We start from the raw sequence: 17,603 nt of genomic DNA on the forward strand, positions 1-17,603 counted from the left end.
TCAATGAATCTCTACAATGCAAATTAAAGGTACAAACAAACCAGGTGGCTCAGTGGTAAAGAGTCCAAATCCACCTGCTAAACAGGAGTTGCAGTTTTGATCTGGGTCAGGAAGATCCCCTGGAGAAGGACAGGGCAACCCACTCTAGTATTCTTGCCTGGGAAATCCCGTGGACAGAGGAGCCTGGCGGGCTACATCCATGGGGCCGCAAAAGAGTGGGTCATGACTTAGGGAATCAACAACAACAACCTACATGAAAACATTGGACATCATTTGTAACTGTCAGCTGAACACTTACTGACCATCCATTCTGATGAGCTACCTATATTAATATCTGTGGAAAATGCAAAATAATTTAGAATGGTGAGATGTCTGCCTTTGAGATATTTTTAAAACCAAGTTACGTTTGACATAACCAGAGTCTAGTTGTAAGAAACCGGAGAAGGCAATGGCACCCCACTCCAGTACTCTTGCCTGGAAAATCCCACGGATGGAGGAGCCTGGTGGGCTGCAGTCCATGGGGTCGCTAAGAGTCGGACACGACTGAGCGACTTCACTTTCACTTCTCACTTTCATGCATTGGAGAAGGAAATGGCAACCCACTCCAGTGTTCTTGCCTGGAGAATCCCAGGGACGGGGGAGCCTGGTGGGCTTCAGACACGACTGAAGCGACTTAGCAGCAGCAGCAGCAGTTGTAAGAAACAGAACATCTTTGTTTGTAATGAGGCAAAGAATGTGGCCGATCAAAAAAACTCAGCAATAAGACACGAGAGGCAAAGGAAGAAGGAGTCAAAGATAACTATGTAGTCATAAATTTGGAAAGAAAACAACAAGCACTAGAAATAATCAAAGGTTTTGATTATTTGATAGGGACTTTCAGTTCAGGAGAGGAAGACTAGAGAATGTGGCTATTAGCTCTATGTTTTCCTGCCCGTTTAAGACTAAACCAGATGGTGCCTCCCCCCTCTTTGGACTATGATTCACATCTAAGTTATCAATGGACCTCTCTGTATCTTAGTAGAGATATCCTAAAGAAAACAGGGGAAATAGGCAAAGTCACCCAGCTAGTCAGTGATAAAGTAATATCTGAATTCAAAACCCCTTTTTTAAACCACTGAGTAAACTGTCTCCCTTGACGTTGACTGAGAGTATCAATGTCTAAAAAATACGTCACATATATACAGGATATGTCACATATTTGTACAAGATAGTATGTATTTTATCACCTTAACTAACTTTATGCTATAAACAAATAGATACTCTGGTTTATCCAGACATGTGTACTTTCATATTAGTGAGAAATAATGAAATATTTGTAACTAAAAGTAATACCTAGTATGTAACTTTCAAGAAAAGAATAGCAATTAAAGTAATAACTTAGCATTCATATTTTGGAAGAACAATGATTTTATTACCATAATTAAAGACTTTCTTGAATCCAAGTATCCCTACTTTAAAATTTAACTGGGTCTAAATCACTATTGTGACATGCAATATACATAAAATTAAAATGTTTATAATCAGAATTCAAATGTTCACATTTCATGACAACATTCCAATGTACAAGTTATTAGAGTTCTCAAGAGTCACATGGCCACAATTTGAGATTTAGCCACAGTAGAAATATTTTTGTATGTGATCCAGCAAAATCTCTAATTTTTTAGTATCTATTTCTAATTGCACAACTTTTCCTAAAGAAGAGAATGGCAAAATGACCCTACTCCTAGGCAGGAAAATGAATTTACTGATTTCTGTTAACTACCTAGAAATTTCTCTGGTTAAGATTTCCAGGAGATGTATTTCACTTTAGATCATGGAGGATAACAACTGAGATGAGCTGCAACCCTTACATCCAGACCCTGGAGCCTTAGGTGACATCCCCTGAGCATCTATCACAGAACAACTGTGTCTGTCGGGTGGGGCTGTGGTAGGGTGTGGAAATAGCATGCCTCCAGGAGGCCATCTTCATTGCCATAGGAACATGAATCACTGGCCATAATCAGCTTACAGACTGGATGGGAGCGACCTCAGGACTCCATTCTGATCTAGAAATAGACAAGCTGACTGGTGGCATATGGCTGTCTTGTTTTAGGTGCAGTCTCTCAAACAGCAGGGCTGCGATACCATGGATACCACACCTCTTGCCTATATTTGCACTTAATATGTTATTTCATTTTATTTGTTTGCCTAAGGAGGGGGCAAATAGCATTTGCACTAGGGCTTTAGTAAATGAGTCAATCGTGTTTAAATAAGGGGGAGAATGGCATGCTATGTGCTAAAGAGTACAGAATTCTCTGAAAGAAGGAAGAGGGGAGCTGCTGCAAATGTCCAGAACCACATTTGGGATTCCTGTATGTTCTCTGTGGCAGTGAGGTCAGAATTCCCCTGTCGTCTTAGTTGCAGTCTGGGTTCTAGAAATCCATCTCTCCTCAGCACACTCGCCTGGGAGCTGATGCCACAGCAATTGTGCCACTTGATTTCATCCTGGACAAATCTGGCATTTTTCATTTTGTAAATGTCAAATACTGAACCTGGTAAGTTTTGTGTATTCTGGTAGAGAGAAGCAGTGTTTTGCTTTGTTTTGTTTTGTTTTTAATTGGAGGATAATTGCTTTACAATTGGTGTTGGTTTCTGCCATCAGTTCATTTCAGTCACTCAGTTGTGTCTGACTCTTTGTGACCCCATGGACTGCAGCACACCAGGCTTCCCTATCCACCACCAACTCCCAGAGCTTGCTCACACTCACGTCCATTGAGTTGGTGACGCCATCCAACCATCTCATCCTCCATCATCCCCTTCTTCTCCTGCCTTCAACCTTTCCCAGCATCAGGATCTTTTCCAATGAGTCACTTCTTCGCATCAGGTGGCCAAAATATTGGAGTTTCAGCTTCAGCATCAGTCCTTCCAGTGAATATTCAGGACTGATTTCCTTTAGGATGGACTGGATTTTCTTTAGGATTGTATGGTTTCTGCCATACAACAACACAAATCACTCACAAGCATATATACATACATACATACATATATATATATATATACACCCCTCCCTCTTGAGCCTCCCAGCCACCCCACCCCCACCCCAGCCCTTTAGGTCAGCACAGAGCACTGGGCTGGGCTCCCTGTTTTATACAGCAGCTTCCCACTAGCTGTGCATTTTACACATGGTAGCGTAGAGATAGACTGACACAGTGCTACGCTCTCAGTTCGTCCCGCCCTCTCCTCCCCCACTGTGCCCACACGGCCATTCTCTACGTCTGCGTCTCTATTCCTGCCCTGCAGATAGGTCCATCAGTACCGTTTTTCTAGATTCCATGTATGAGAAGTGTGTTGAGAGAATCAGGGTGCTCTAGAGGAGAAGGGGGCCTAAACAGGGAAGATCATTAGTTCTGAGAAAAGGATTGCCTCTCTTCTTCAGTCTCCAGGGAGAGGATACTTGGCCTTAGCCATGGCCAAGGTTTAGAGCTGACAGGTGCTAGTCACCTCAGGATACTTTCTGATGGAGGGCTAACAGAAGCCAAAGGGGAGAGAGGCTAGAGGGCAATAAGGAAGGAGCCTGAAGAAATAAGGAAGTAATGCTAAAGAGAATGCGTTGGATCCCCTCTAGGACAGAATGTACAAATTCTGTCATTCCGGGAAACACAAAGTAAAAGAGACAAAAATTTAAAAATGCAGGAGAGGGGAGGAGATGTGTCTTATCTCATTTAAACATCCAGTCCTTGTTGTTGAACCTACTACAAGGCATCAGAATCATAGGAGCGCCTGGCAGAGCCAGTGTATGCCAGAGTGTAACTTCAGCATTACGAGAAACACTCTGAAATAATAATTATTAGCATGTTTTCAAGATGAAGGGGAAAAACAGCTGAGACTATATTAAAATATTTTTCATTGTAAAGTGTATTGTAAACAGTTGACCCAAATAAATTAGCATTGAATTTATTTCTAGGGACTAGGGGATATTGAATTTTAGTGAAGGCAGTCTGGTTATCAAGAAGTGAGAGAGTTGGAGTACATCAAACCTGGTGTTAGAAAAGGTTAGAGGAAAAAGTGAATATATTGAGCCTACCTGCCAATTGTTAAAACCATTAAATTTTTTGCAATCAGGGAAAAAATGTATTTCTCCAGTCTCCGTTCTAGGACTGACTATGACGTGTATTTTCATTTCTCTGAAACTGTTTCTTCATCTTTTAATTCCTTTTATTATTTTCATTATTACTGATATGACATACCCATACCAAATAAATGGGAAACAAATGTACATTTGGTTTTATACATATATAATGCACCTAAATTTGATTGTGTATATCTGAAAATTGGCTAATTTTTATTTCAGTAATTGGATCTAAAATGAACAAATAAGAGAATTCACTTGCTAAAAGTGGTGCCCAAGTAATATGCTGTATCTTAAATCATGCCACTTTATTATTTAGCATTTCTTATCAATTTTTTTCTGCTGTTACTTTGCTTTTGTATCACTGCTGGTGTCTCAGACCATTCTGTTTGCCTCTGTCTTATTGATAGCCACACCAGAGTACGGGTCCTTCTGAATTTATACTTGAGAAGTAAAATTGAATAGCTTTGTTGAGCTTCTAAAATTGTACTTCTGAAATGGTAGAGAATGTGAAAATCAGTCACATAAAGAATATCATCTGGAGATACTGGATCTGAAGAAGAGACTTCTCAGGGGAGAAGTAAGAGCTTCATCAAACAATCGATGTGGCATCATGCAGGGTCTGATTTATTTGTTGTAGTTCCAGTTGGTAGAACCAAGTAGATTTGGGTGCAATGATTTAAAGAATTTCTATTTCTCATATAATGGTCAGGCAAAAGTGGTAGAAAGAGCAGAGAATTGTAGTCAGCACTACTAAATTAAATTTGAGACCTATATTGGAATTTTAGCTTGAACATCTTTAATACGAAAGTTGTTATTACTGCATTGTTTTGATTTGCATTTCTCTAATAATCAGTGATGTTGAGCATCTTTTCATGTGACTGTTGGCCATTTGTATGTCTTCTTTGAAGAAATATTTATGTCTTTTGTCCATATTTTGATTGAGTTTTTTGGTTTTTTGATAATGAGCTGTATGAGCTGTCTATATATTTTGGAATTAAGTCTTTGTTGGTTGCATCATCTGCAAATATTTTTCCCCAGTTCTTAAGTTGCTTCTTTATTTTGTTTATGGTTTCCTTTGCTGAGTGTGCAAAAACTTACAAGTTTTATTGGGTCTCACTGTGTTTTTTTGCTTTTATTTCTTTTGCCCTGGCAGACTAATATAGGAAAATATTGCTGTGATTTATGTCATAGAATATTTTGCCTAAAAGTATTAATTCTGGTTAGATTATTTTTTCATCTCTAAAATCTAAGAGACAAAAAGTGTATAACAAACAGAGAGGAAAAGAGGAATAAAATAAACTCATAATAAAACCAAATTAAGACAAAAAAGGAGACAGCAAAAATGTAGGATATGTAGAAAAAAATCAGATTATAGTTAGAAACCAAAATATATTAATAATTACATTATATATTAATGGACTAAATATTCCAACTAAAAGACAAGTATTGTAAAGCTAGGTATTAAAATACTATTTAATACTTACAAGAGATATAAATTATATAAAGGATGCTGAAAGTAAATGAGTGAACAAAAAAGCCATGCAAATGGTCCAAAGAAAGCTGGTGTGGCCACACTAATACCAAAGAAATTAGATAAGAATTAGATATATTTCTTAAGAAATATTACTTCAGGTTAAAAATGGACATTTCATAAAAATGAAGTGATCTGTTCAGCAGGAAGATATAAAAATTCTGAATTTATATGCATCTACTAGAATAGCATCCAAGTACATCTAATAAATAGCAAAAATTGACAAGAGAAATAGAAAAATCCACAGAGTGGGAGATTTTAACATATTCCTGTCAGTGACTGATAGAACAAGCAGTCAAAAACCTAACAATAATAAAGAAAAACAATTTGACCTAAATGAAATAATATGAATATTGCACACAACAACTACAGAACTCAGGGGATATTATTCAATTAATAAGATTGTTGCCATATATGAGAGTGATGGAAAAATTGTTGATTGTTACACTTAAGTGATGAAATGATAATACAGAGAAAATTTGAAAGTGCATTGTTTCCATAGCCATTACATTATATATGGCCAAAAAATATCTGAGTTCTTCCAGTATTCGAAAACTATTATCCAGTTTAACAAAGCAGTTATTCAAATTACCGTTAAATGAAGTTCCAACAAATGTCACCATTGTTTCAGGTTCATCTTCATAAATGTCAACCAACATTCATGGTGAAGTTACACTTGTTTATCTTTGATGTAAACTATTTCTTTGCTGAATTGGATAATAACCAAGCATTTATTTGAAATCTAATTGTTTCAAAATATGGTTGAAAATACACAAGTTCAGCAAAAATCAACAAAAACAAGCCATAAGAATCAGTTAGATATATGGAATTAGCAATAAAGAGTATTGCATACTTTATTATTAATTCTAAATTAGGCCACACATCCTTCACATCAGTAAAATTTATAACTTTTGTATGTGGATATGCGCATATAGCTTTTTTGATACTCAGTTATTAGCTTACCACTGCATTGTTGTTCTTGTTGTTGTTCAGTCGCTCAGTCATGTCCAACTCTTTGCAACCCCATGGACTGCAACACTCCAGGCTTCCCTGTCCTTCACCATCTCCTGGAGTTTGCTCAAACTTGCATCCATTGAGTCTGTAATGCCATCCAACCATCTCATTCTCTGTCGTCCCCTTCTCCTCCTGCCTTCAATCTTTCCCAGCATCAGGGTCTTTTCAAATGAGGTGGCCAAAGTATTGGAGCTTCAGCTTCAGCGTCAGTCCTTCCAGTGAATATTCAGGATTGATTTCCTTTAGAATGGACCGATTTGATCTCCTTGCAGTCCAAGGGACTCTCAAGAGTCTTCTCCATACCATTGCATATAGTGTCCTATTTGCGTAAACTTCATGTAAAACCTCTTGGCTGCCTCAAATCATATAATATCCAAGCAACAAGAAAACTTAAAAGCCAGTCACTCCAGCCTCCTCATTTTACTGCTATGAAAATCCAGGCCCTTAGAGGTAAGCAGCGCATTCAGCACTGCCCAGCTCTTTAGAGAAAACAAACCTGTGAAGTAGGAGCATGGTATCTGAAGAAAGGCCTAGACCTCAAGCAGTGATCACCCAAAGGCTACAACAGTTACCAACTAAAAGGCCAGCATTCTAACAGTGGGAGAGTGTAACTTTTTCTACAAATTATTAACCGAGAGAAAAGGAAGAAAAATTTCTAATAAGCTTTGTGATGTTTTGGTCTAGATCAAAACCAATAAGTTGCAATTCTAGTTCATTTTATACTACCTTGATTTTATTTCTTCTACCCAAAATTGAAAAAAGTTTAATTTACAACCTGTTTAAAAGCAGTAAATATTACATATCTATTGTAATGCCATAAAAATAACATTTTGAGGACTTCTCTGGTGGTCCCGTGGTTGGGAATCCACCTGCCAAGGCAGGAGACACAGGTTTGATCCCTGCTGTGGGAATAACACACACGCCTCAGCGCATCTAAGCCCACAGACCCCAACCACTGCAGCCTGCGCACTCCAGAGTCCGTGTGCCACAGCTACTGAGCCCACGTGCCACAACGACTGAAGCCCTGCACCGTCGAGCCCACGCTCTGCAACCAGAGAAGCCACTGCAAGGAGAAGCCTGCACACCACAACTGGAGCGTAGCCTCCACTCACTGCAACTAGAGAAAGCCTCACACAGCAACAAAGACCCAACATAGCCTAAACAAATAAACAGATTTTTTAAACATGTAAAGAAAAAAAAAGGAACATTTTAAGAACACAGTTCTCTGGATACCTACCAGAAACATATAAACATACCATCTAAAATAGTAAAGATTTTGGTGATGAAAAGCAACTTGCTTAAACTCTTAAGGACTTAAAGTGAATATCAGTTCAGTTCAGTTGCTCAGTTGTGTCTGACTCTTTGTGATCTCATGAACCGCAGCACGCCAGGCCTCCCTGTCCATCACCAACTCCTGGAGTTCACCCAAACCGATGTCCATTGAGTTGGTGATGCCATCCAGCCATCTCATCCTCTGTCATCCCCTTCTCCTCCTGCCTTCAATCTTTCCCAGCATCAGGGTCTTTTCCAAATGAGTCAACTCTTCGCATCAGGTGGCCAAAGTATTGGAGTTTCAGCTTCAGCATCAGTCCTTCCAATGAACACCCAGGACTGATCTCCTTTAGGATGGACTGGTTGGATCTCCTTGCAGTCCAAGGGACTCTCAAGAGTCTTCTCCAACAAGAGCAATTCAAGGAGATATCATGATTCCCCTGACTTTTTAACTGGAGTTTAACATATATGATATACACTACATTATAACAAGATTCAGGGAAGATTAAAAAGTGCAAGTGATGTAGGTAGAAAAGCTGAGAGAGTATATATAGGTCCACAGTAAAAGAAAGGAAAGATTAAGTTTTCATTCTTATCTTGGCTGCTGGAGGCCTCAGCCAAGTCTTTGTGGTAGAAGTCGACAGGATGCAGGCTGGATATTTATTGCAGAGTTGAGTCTCCACCGTGTTCTTCACCACACCCAGATGCCCAAGCTGTTCTCCACCATGGCAGAAGGGAAGTGACATCCCATGGCTGTCACCCCCACATTCAACTGGACTGAGATGGGCAGCTACCACCATTCAAGTCCACATCAATACCTGATTCACATGTAATATGGAAGACATCTGTTACTTGCTTTTGTTGAAGGTCACAACAATTTCCACTTCATAGATTAACTCTCTGACTAAGCATGTTGTAGTCTGAAACTAGTGTCAACTTTGCCATACATAGTAAATTTTGTCAAAACATTGTCAAAACAGCATCAAAATGAAGCACAGAGTGTCAAGAGTCTGGGGTCTCATCTGGACTCTGCCACTTACTTCCTGAGTGACCCCAGGGAAGCCTCGGATTCCCCATCTCTAAGAGGGCATAATACTAATAATGTGCTGTGCTGTGCTTAGTCACTCAGTCGTGTCCAATTCTTTGCGACCCCATGGTCTGTAGCCCACCAGGCTCCTCTGTCCATGGGGACTCTCCAGGCAAGAATACTGGAATGGGTTTCCATGCCCTCCCCCAGGGGATCTTCCCAACCCAGGGATGGAACCCAGGTCTGCACTGCAAACCTGGGTCTGCCTGCATTGCAGGCAGATTCTTTACCCTCTGAGGCCGCCCTAATAGCATTGTTGTGACATCCAGGGGTTAATATGTATCGTGAACTCTTAGAATGGAGCCTGATGTATTGTAAGCACTCAACAGGTGTTAGCTATTAGCACTATATTTTATATAGGAATATTAACAAAAGGAATGACTTGCAAACCAAAGTAAATTGTAGTCGAAAGTAGGATTTAAAATATTCTATTGACAATCACACATATTTTATTTTAGAGATTAAAATCTCTTTATTGGTCAAAAATTAGTAATGATTTAAACTTAACACCTCTCCTCTTGCTTCATTACTCTTGCTTCATTACTTCATTGCTCACCACCACTCTAGAAAATCCACATACATGAACGGTGTTAAAAAGAGTGAGATGGGAAGAGAGAGAGAGAGCAGCCTAGCATCTGGGGATGTTCATACAATGAGCTCAAACAGATCCAACTTACATGCTAGCAAACACTATTGAAAAATATGACATGAGCTATTTTCTACATCTAGTATAACACAAGGGTATTATCCTGAACAGCTCACCACATTTCCAATCATAAATATCCTTAGAAAGTTTAGTGTGTATTCTCAAATAAATGTATTCCTTCTGTTAGGTCTTGCTCAGACTCTGTATGTGTGTATATATGTGTGTGTGAGTGTGTAGTGTAATATATATACATTTGCAATACTGTTTCATTTAGAATAAAGCATAAAGCCAAGCTATATAATAATTTATTATTGATCTTTAATAAAAATATTAAAATATACTTGTCTTTTTATTTAGGAATAGAGAAGCTTGCACAGAAAGGGAAATCATTGTCCCCTTTAGCAAGTATAACTGGAATATCACTCTTTTTGATTATATCCATGTGTCTTCTTTTCTTATGGAAAAAATTTCAACCCTACAAAGGTAGGTTAAATTTTTAAATATATATATGAATGGTTTATATGTATACTAAAAAGTATCTTACTGTGTTTTTTTCTTTCTTGGTTTTTAGTTATAAAACAAAAGCTAGAAGGCAGGTAATGCATATGTTTCTATGAAAATAATTTTTCTCTTGAATGCTTTCTCCTCAATGATTAAGACTGACAGAAACACCAATTTGTCTTTTCAGGCCAGAAACAGAATACAGGAAAGCACGAACATTTTCAGGTAATGGCCAGGCTGAGAGGGGTTGTGTATTATCATTATTAATATATATTGTTAATATTAACTATTCTATACAATGTACTATTGAGATAACAGAATTCATCCCCTCCTAGGGTGACTGCCCTCACTTCACGAAGTGCTATCCCTTGTATTAGTTTTCTGTAGGTCACATAGATTTGTAAGATAAGCCCCAAAAGACACTTTCAACATCATTCTACAGGCAAGAGAACTCAGGCTCAGAGAGACTACCGTTCGCCCACCATCATTGACCCATATTCCATTGATCCTCTTACAACTTTGGAACTGCCCAAGTGTTCTCTCGCTGTGTCAGTTTGTAAAGCAGACACAGTGCTGGCAGCTCCTGTCCAGGGAGAAGAGGAAAGGGAGGTCCCCCGGGTTGCAGCTTCTCCGACCCTAGGGGTGCCCCTCACTGCCATCACTTCTGACTCCCGCCTGAGTTGTTATGTTAACAGTGGGGTTTTTGCTCAGGCCTTAGAGTCAAAGGAGCTGGATTTCTGTCCCATATGTGCCTCTTCTCCCCAGTGTCGCCTTGGGAAAATTATTTTTCCTGACCTCAACTCATCTCTACAATAGAGCTCATAACGCCCTCTCAGGATTGCTCTGAGAATTAAATACAGTGTAATAAGTGCCTAATACAATGCCTGGATTCTTAGTAAACATGGGTCTTCTTCCCCGTATCTAGTCCTTTCTCACAAATAATAAAGTGTCGGAGTTCTGAAAGCTCCCAGAGACTATCTGGAAGAGCCACCCTACAATTGTACAGATGATAGTTTAGGTGATACTGGACTTGTGTATTCTATTGTATGCATAGGCAGCCATGAAGTGAAGTGAAAGTTGCTCAGTCACGTTCAACTCTTTGTGACCCTATGGTCTATACAGTCCATGGCATTCTCCAGGCCAGAATACTGGAGTGGGTAGCCTTTCTCTTCTCCAGGGGATCTTCCCAACCCAGGGATCAAACCCAGGTCTCTCACATTGCAGGTGGATTCTTTACCAGCTGAGCCACAAGGGAAGCTCTTAGTCGCTTATTTTTTTATTATTAGTCCTGGTGGACTCTGTTAGATCTACCAGGATACAGCAATATTATGGGTGGATTAAGAGCTGCTGTGATCGACAGATTGAGGCCTTGGTGGCTATAAGTCTCCGGTAACTGAAAGTTACAAAGGGCAAGGCTGCCCACATGTGTTTACTTGAATATATATGATACACCACTGTTCCTACATCAGACTTTAAGAATAATTGTCCCAATTCAGTTTCAGTTCTGAGCTTCAAAAGGAGTGATTTCCAGTACTACTTGGTGGCAGCATGACTGTAGAGGATTGTTGTTGTTGTTCAGTCACTCAGTCGTGTCCAGCTCTTTGTAACCCCATGGACTGCAGCAAGCCAGGCTTCCCTGTCCTTCACTCTCTCCCAGAGTTTGCTCAACTTCATGTCCATTGAGTCAATGGGAAATGTTAAATTGGTTTTATACACATACCACTTGAAGCAAACCATAAAGATCACTTTATAAAGGTTTCTTTAAAAAAAAAAAAAGTATAACGATCGCAGTTCAAGGCATTTGGTTTGTAAGGAGTATTTGTTTTCCATTTCAGGCCACGAGGATGCGCTGGATGACTTTGGAATATACGAATTTGTTGCTTTTCCAGATGCTTCTGGTGTTGCCAGGGTTGGTTTTCTAGAGGCTGCTTATCCTAGCAGTAGCATTCTGCTTCAGCAGAGGTGTAAGCAGCCTTCCTTTGAACATGGGGGCGCTGCAGTCCAATGGCTGCGCTACCCTCAGCCGTATTGACTCACTCTATAAGGAATGACGGTGCCGGATCTGGGGAGCTAAAGTGTCTTTCTAAGCCTCTATCAAAAAGGCTAACACAAATAAGGAAATTACACGAATTCATAAGCATTCTTTACCTGGTAAGCTCAGTGGAGAGAGAATTAGCTCGGTTGAAGGTCAAAAGAATTGAATAAAAGAGGGACGGAGAGACCCTGGTTTAAATCATTCTGCATCACTTTGATAAGTGGACTGTCTCTTCACTGACTCTCTCTGTCATTTAGTTTCCCCTTTAATTCCCCCTCATATCTCCTGAGGACATTGCAGAGACAATTGATTATACAGGTACTTTATGTTCTTCAGAAGAAAGGTAGTGTAGAAACCCAAAATATGCAGGTACATATTTTTATTTTTTTCTGAAGGTGCAAGAGAACTTTTATACAGTTGAAGCTTTTTTTTTCAGTCTGCACAGACAAGGTCTTTGAAGCAATCAATTTTGTTTAAGAGACAAATAGAATGTTTCTCTGAGCTAATCGGCTCATTAACATGTTTATAGATTTATATACAATTGATCTTTCCTGTTTCCTTATTCCCCTGTGATAGTTCACCTAAGAAAGGGGCCCCTGAAATGAACTACTTGCCTCTTGGGCATTTTCATTTCCATTTTTAAAAACTATTTGCCATTTGGGATTGGTTGTCTCACTTGTTCGGAGAATTCTAAGGTTCTGAGGTTCATCCAGCAAGTTACCTGGCCACAGGCTTTATTTCTCAAATGCCAGTGAGTAATGGCAGGGGAATGATGGAATTTCATCCTCTTGTGGGTGAGTCATAGCACCAGCATCCACGTCATCACTGGTAAAGGGCAAAACGGCATTGCAAAGTCTGTGTGTCCTGTTCCATCTCAGGCAGGATAGGCTCACCATTCACTTCTACAACCAAAAAGACAAAAATAAATAATTTGGTGGATCAGTTATTTCAGAGACAGCTCCTCATCATGACAGCAAGCACCCCTCTCAGGCATGTCTTTTAAATGGAGAAGCAGGAAACTGAAGCCTGATAAGACCGGGAAATGAATTTTGAAGTTATATTTTATTCCTAGGGATGCATTGGAAAGGGGTGAGTTCTATGTAAGAAACTTTAAATTTATTCTTGCAATTAACCACTACTCAGTTTTAAGATTGTATTGAGAGGATCTCTACTCAAAATGCTACAGTTCTAAAGAACCTAAGGCCAAGAAATGAATGCTTGATTACATACGAGAAAAGTGAAAGTGTTAGCCACCTAGGCATGTCCAACTCTTTGTGACCCCATGGACTGTAGCCCACCAGGCTCCTCTGTCCATGGGATTCTCCAGGCAGGAATACTGGAGTGGGTAGCCATTCCCTTCTCCAGGGGATGTTCCCAACTCAGGGATCAAACCCAGGTCTCCGGCATTGCAAGCAGATTTTTTACCATCTGAGCCACCGGGGAATCTGTCGTAAGTGGAATAACTCGATTTGGAACCATACCCATCTTCAGAGATGAAAACTCCTGAGGAATCAGCTGGAGGCTTTCATTGGCAGTTCCAGGTGCTTTGGGAAGAAGTGAGAAACCAACACGAACAACCCAAGAAGGAGGGGGAAAAGGATCCATGTTAGAAGCAGCCAGAATCGTGTGAAGATTAGCAGCTGAGTGCAATGGCTTTGAGAAAGGAATAATAATAACATTACCAAGATCTCAAAACTGAAGTTAAGAAGGGGAATGAATTACTAACTTTATGAGTTTTCAAAAATCAGAATCCATCTTTTAGTTTCTCGTGATACATGAAATGATGAATACTCCTTCTCTGTCTATTTGCTATACCTTTCATTGTCCATTTAGCACTTCTTTTGGGGAGTTGTACAGAAAGCAATGGCATGGAATGAACAAATTTATTACTTGCTAACAGCTCTAGTATTAGGTTAGGTAAGTAAGTTAGTCATTTTCTATATAGATTGCTTTTTAAAAATTTTTTTAAAGACTTTTTTTTGATGTGGACCATTTTTAAAGTGTTTATTGAATTTGTTACAATATTGCTTCTGTTTTACATTTTGGATTTTTGGCCAGGAGGCATGTGTGATCTTAGCCCCTCACCAGGAATAGAACCTGCACTCACTGTATTGGTAGGCAAAGTCTTAACCGCCCAACAGCAGAGAGTCCTGTAGATTGCTTTTCTCATAGCCCCTGAAAACCCCTATACCAAAGAAAATCAAGAGTTGATCTTAAGTCCAGACTCTGAACCAAAGTTCCCTAGACACAAAATTGATGGTATGAATCGAATCACATAGCCTAGGACTGTTGTGAAAGCTGTAACAAGTAGAATGGAAATAGGAAGTTTCCAGAAAAACCTGAAGCTAAGACGTTCCAAAGTGATCTGGCAAGTCAAATGGGGATGAAATAAAGGACTCTTCAGATCATCTGTATAGTGCAGAGTCCTCTACAGGTAGGACTATATAAATACAAAGGACTGAAAGCGACCACAAGTACAATGAACATAGGGTGAGTTGGGACGAGGAGGGGAGCCAGACTTTAGCTAAGGACTAAGAAAGCAGTATTTATAAGAATAACAGCATCAAGTATAAGAAACGAGTTAATGAAACAAAAATGCCACTTGCAATAATAAAATGCGTGTTGATCTTAACCAAGCATATGCTACTATACTTTCCACATTCATCCAAGCCTTTATTTTTTTTTAATTAACAAGCTTTTATAGTATGTTTTATTTTATTGTATAAAAGCATCTAGTATTCCATTTTATGTCTTTACTTTTAAAGCCCATTACTGCATTCAAACCAAACCATCTTCCCTTGTATGTTCTGTATTTCTTGGTACTGCCTTTACTAACTTGCCACATGATAAGGGCTTCCGGCTATTCATTATTCTTTTTCCTAAACCACCTTTGCACACATGATTTTCAATTAGTATCAAAAAGCTAAGACTGAGGTATAATATAAAGGATAGTGATATATGCTCTTTAATTCTAAGCTATCCTGATATCTTCCCTTTTGTTGTTTTCTTTTCTTTCTATTACACTTCCTTTACAGTACTGCCAGCTTTTTGCTTAAATGGAGGGAAAAAGTGATAGTTTGCCCAGCTATTCCTCTTCTGTGCCACTGCACAAACTACCATAGGGTAAGTGCAAGGAACTTTAGCAAGGAGGAAACAGATATTGAAGGAAAGTTGTTATTCTTTAGTCGCTAAGCCGTATCCGACTCTTTTGCCACCCCATGGACTGTAGCCCATCAGGCTTCTCTGTTTATGGGTTTTCCCAGACAAGAATACTGGAATGCATTGCCATGCCCTCCTCCAGGGGATCCTCCCTACCCAGGGATCAAACTCACATCTTCTGCATTGGCAGGTGGATTCTTTAGCACTGAGCCACCGGCAAGGCCATGAAGGGAAGTTAAACAGTTCCAATTCTCTCGTCATCACCTCTTCCAGTTGTTTCCAGCCGTGTAGCATAGTGGAAATTCCATTTGCTAGTCTGCCAATTTTTTTAATGTGCCCTATTTTTCCAGATGCCAGCGAGATCTGTTCCAGCCTCTGATGGTGTACCAGGGCAAGATTTGCACAGCACAATTTATGAAGTTATTCAGCACATCCCTGCCCAACAGCAAGATCATCCAGAGTAAGTACGAACTTGCTTTTGATGATGCTACATTGAGAGGGCTCAGGATTCAGCCCCTGCTGTCCCCAGAGTTTACTGAAAGGTTCAGAAGAAAAAATACATTAAAAACAGAAATTATGGCTCCCGTACATGTGGACACACTGTCCCACCTGAAAATAGCTCTAAGAAATAAAACAGGCAAACGTACAAGTATCTTCTGGGGCCAAGTACTTGGGCCAGTGGACCAGACCCAGAGCTCTAGAATCTAACATTTCCCCAAATGAATCCACTTCTGGAGAAGAAAGAGGTCGTTAGGCCAGTTCTCAAGCCATCTTGGTTATCTTGCTGATTTTCCAGTGGCTGTAGGGTTTTTAGAAGAGGAAATGGCAACCCACTCCAGTATTCTTGCCTGGATAATCCCATGGACAGAGAATAGCAGGCTACATACAGTCCATGGGGGCTGCAGAGAGTCAGACACGACTTCAGCGACTAAGCACACACGTAGTGGTTTTAGAGGCAGTATCACTACAAAGGGTGTGCTCATGTTCAGTCGCTCAGCCGTGTCCGACTCTGCGACTCCGTGGACTGTAGCCCACCAGGCTCCTCTGTCCATGGAATTTTCCAGGCAAGAATACTGGAGTGGGGTACCATTTCACCCTCCAGGGGATCTTCCTGACCCAGGGATCGAACCCATGTCTCTTGCATCTCCTACATTGTCAGGCGAATCACTACAAATAGGACCAGGGGGAAAAAAAAAACCCTGCAAAATGTGCCCAACACTGTCCCCATCAAATGCCCACCTCTCACAGATTCAAAGCAGTCTACTCTCAAGTGAACGGAACCACCATGTGAAGGACTGGGCTCACTTCAAGAAAAGCCCGGAAACTGCTCATCCAGTTAACCTGGGGGCTGGCACCAGGCAGTCACCTTCCCTTCCCATAGGTGGAAAAACTAATGCCAACAGCCTTTTGGAATAATGAAATGAACTTCCTTTTTTTGAGGGCTGTAACTGCCTTCAGGCATAACTGCCACAAATCTTCGTCCATCATTTCTTTATTTGTCATTTATTGACTTTGAAAAGAACATCAATAACCATACACAGGAACTTCCCCTTTGGCAAAAGAAAACAGTTCTAGCAAAGTAATTCGTGCACACCTCTGGGTAAATACCAAAAATAGCAGCCAGCAGTGGATGACCCCACTCCAGTACTCTTGCCTGGAAAATCCCATGGACAGAGGAGCCTGGTGAGCTGCAGACCATGGGGTCGCTAAGAGTCGGACACAACTGAGTGACTTCACTTTCACTCTTCAGTTTCATGCATTGGAGAAGGAAATGGCAACCCACTCCAGTGTTCTTGCCTGGAGAATCCCAGGGATGGGGGAGCCTGGCGGGCTGCTGTCCATGGTGTCTCACAGAGTCCGACACGACTGACGTGACTTAGCAGCAGCAGCAGCAGCAGCAGCAGATGAATGCCTGGGAAACGGTCTTCCAGGGAGGAGACCCAGCCCGGGGGGCCTGTGCATTCAGTTAAGGGCTGAAGAAGTGACAGGTGCACCTCAGAGGACCCCATCAGTGCATCCTTCTTGTCTCAAGGAGCCTGGAGAAAAGGGAGTCAGGTAACCAGGAGCAGACCCTGACAGAGCTGGGAGCTTCGAGTTTGGAAAGAAAAGAAAATTGCTTTGTAGCATTATGTTATTAATCTTACAGGACACCATGCTGCTGCTGCTGCTAAGTCGCCTCAGTCGTGTTCCACTCTGTGTGACCCCATAGACGGCAGCCCACCAGGCTCCCCCGTCCCTGGGATTCTC

At 40.6% G+C, this 17,603-nt stretch overlaps 1 protein-coding gene and 1 long non-coding RNA gene across 9 annotated transcripts in view; one reads left to right on the top strand and one right to left on the bottom strand.

Moving 5' to 3' along the window:
• HEPACAM2 (HEPACAM family member 2) overlaps window positions 1-17,603 on the top strand; it is a 61,385-nt gene that overhangs the window by 40,559 nt on the left and 3,223 nt on the right. For 6 of the 8 annotated variants that reach the window (XM_086397890.1, XM_086397891.1, XM_086397883.1 and 3 more), the window contains exons 5-9: window positions 10,019-10,144; window positions 10,233-10,257; window positions 10,350-10,387; window positions 11,998-12,071; window positions 15,707-15,816. In XM_086397890.1, coding sequence (XP_086254016.1) covers window positions 10,019-10,144; window positions 10,233-10,257; window positions 10,350-10,387; window positions 11,998-12,071; window positions 15,707-15,816 — 373 coding nt within the window. Of the gene's footprint in view, window positions 1-10,018; window positions 10,145-10,232; window positions 10,258-10,349; window positions 10,388-11,997; window positions 12,072-15,706; window positions 15,821-17,603 lie in introns of those variants that run through there. The other 2 variants (XM_086397888.1, XM_086397886.1) reach the window with 2 other exon arrangements.
• The window catches only part of LOC147374673 (uncharacterized), a 42,315-nt gene continuing 37,282 nt past the window's right edge, over window positions 12,571-17,603 (bottom strand). Inside the window, exon 3 of the long non-coding RNA XR_015163014.1 lies at window positions 12,571-13,099. This is a non-coding gene — a long non-coding RNA (uncharacterized LOC147374673). The remainder of the gene's footprint in view (window positions 13,100-17,603) is intronic.

Source organism: Bos grunniens, chromosome 4 (assembly GCF_055505025.1).
Source record: "Bos grunniens cultivar Pamir isolate PY7600 chromosome 4, Bosgru_T2T1.0, whole genome shotgun sequence".
Taxonomy (NCBI): domain Eukaryota; kingdom Metazoa; phylum Chordata; class Mammalia; order Artiodactyla; family Bovidae; genus Bos; species Bos grunniens.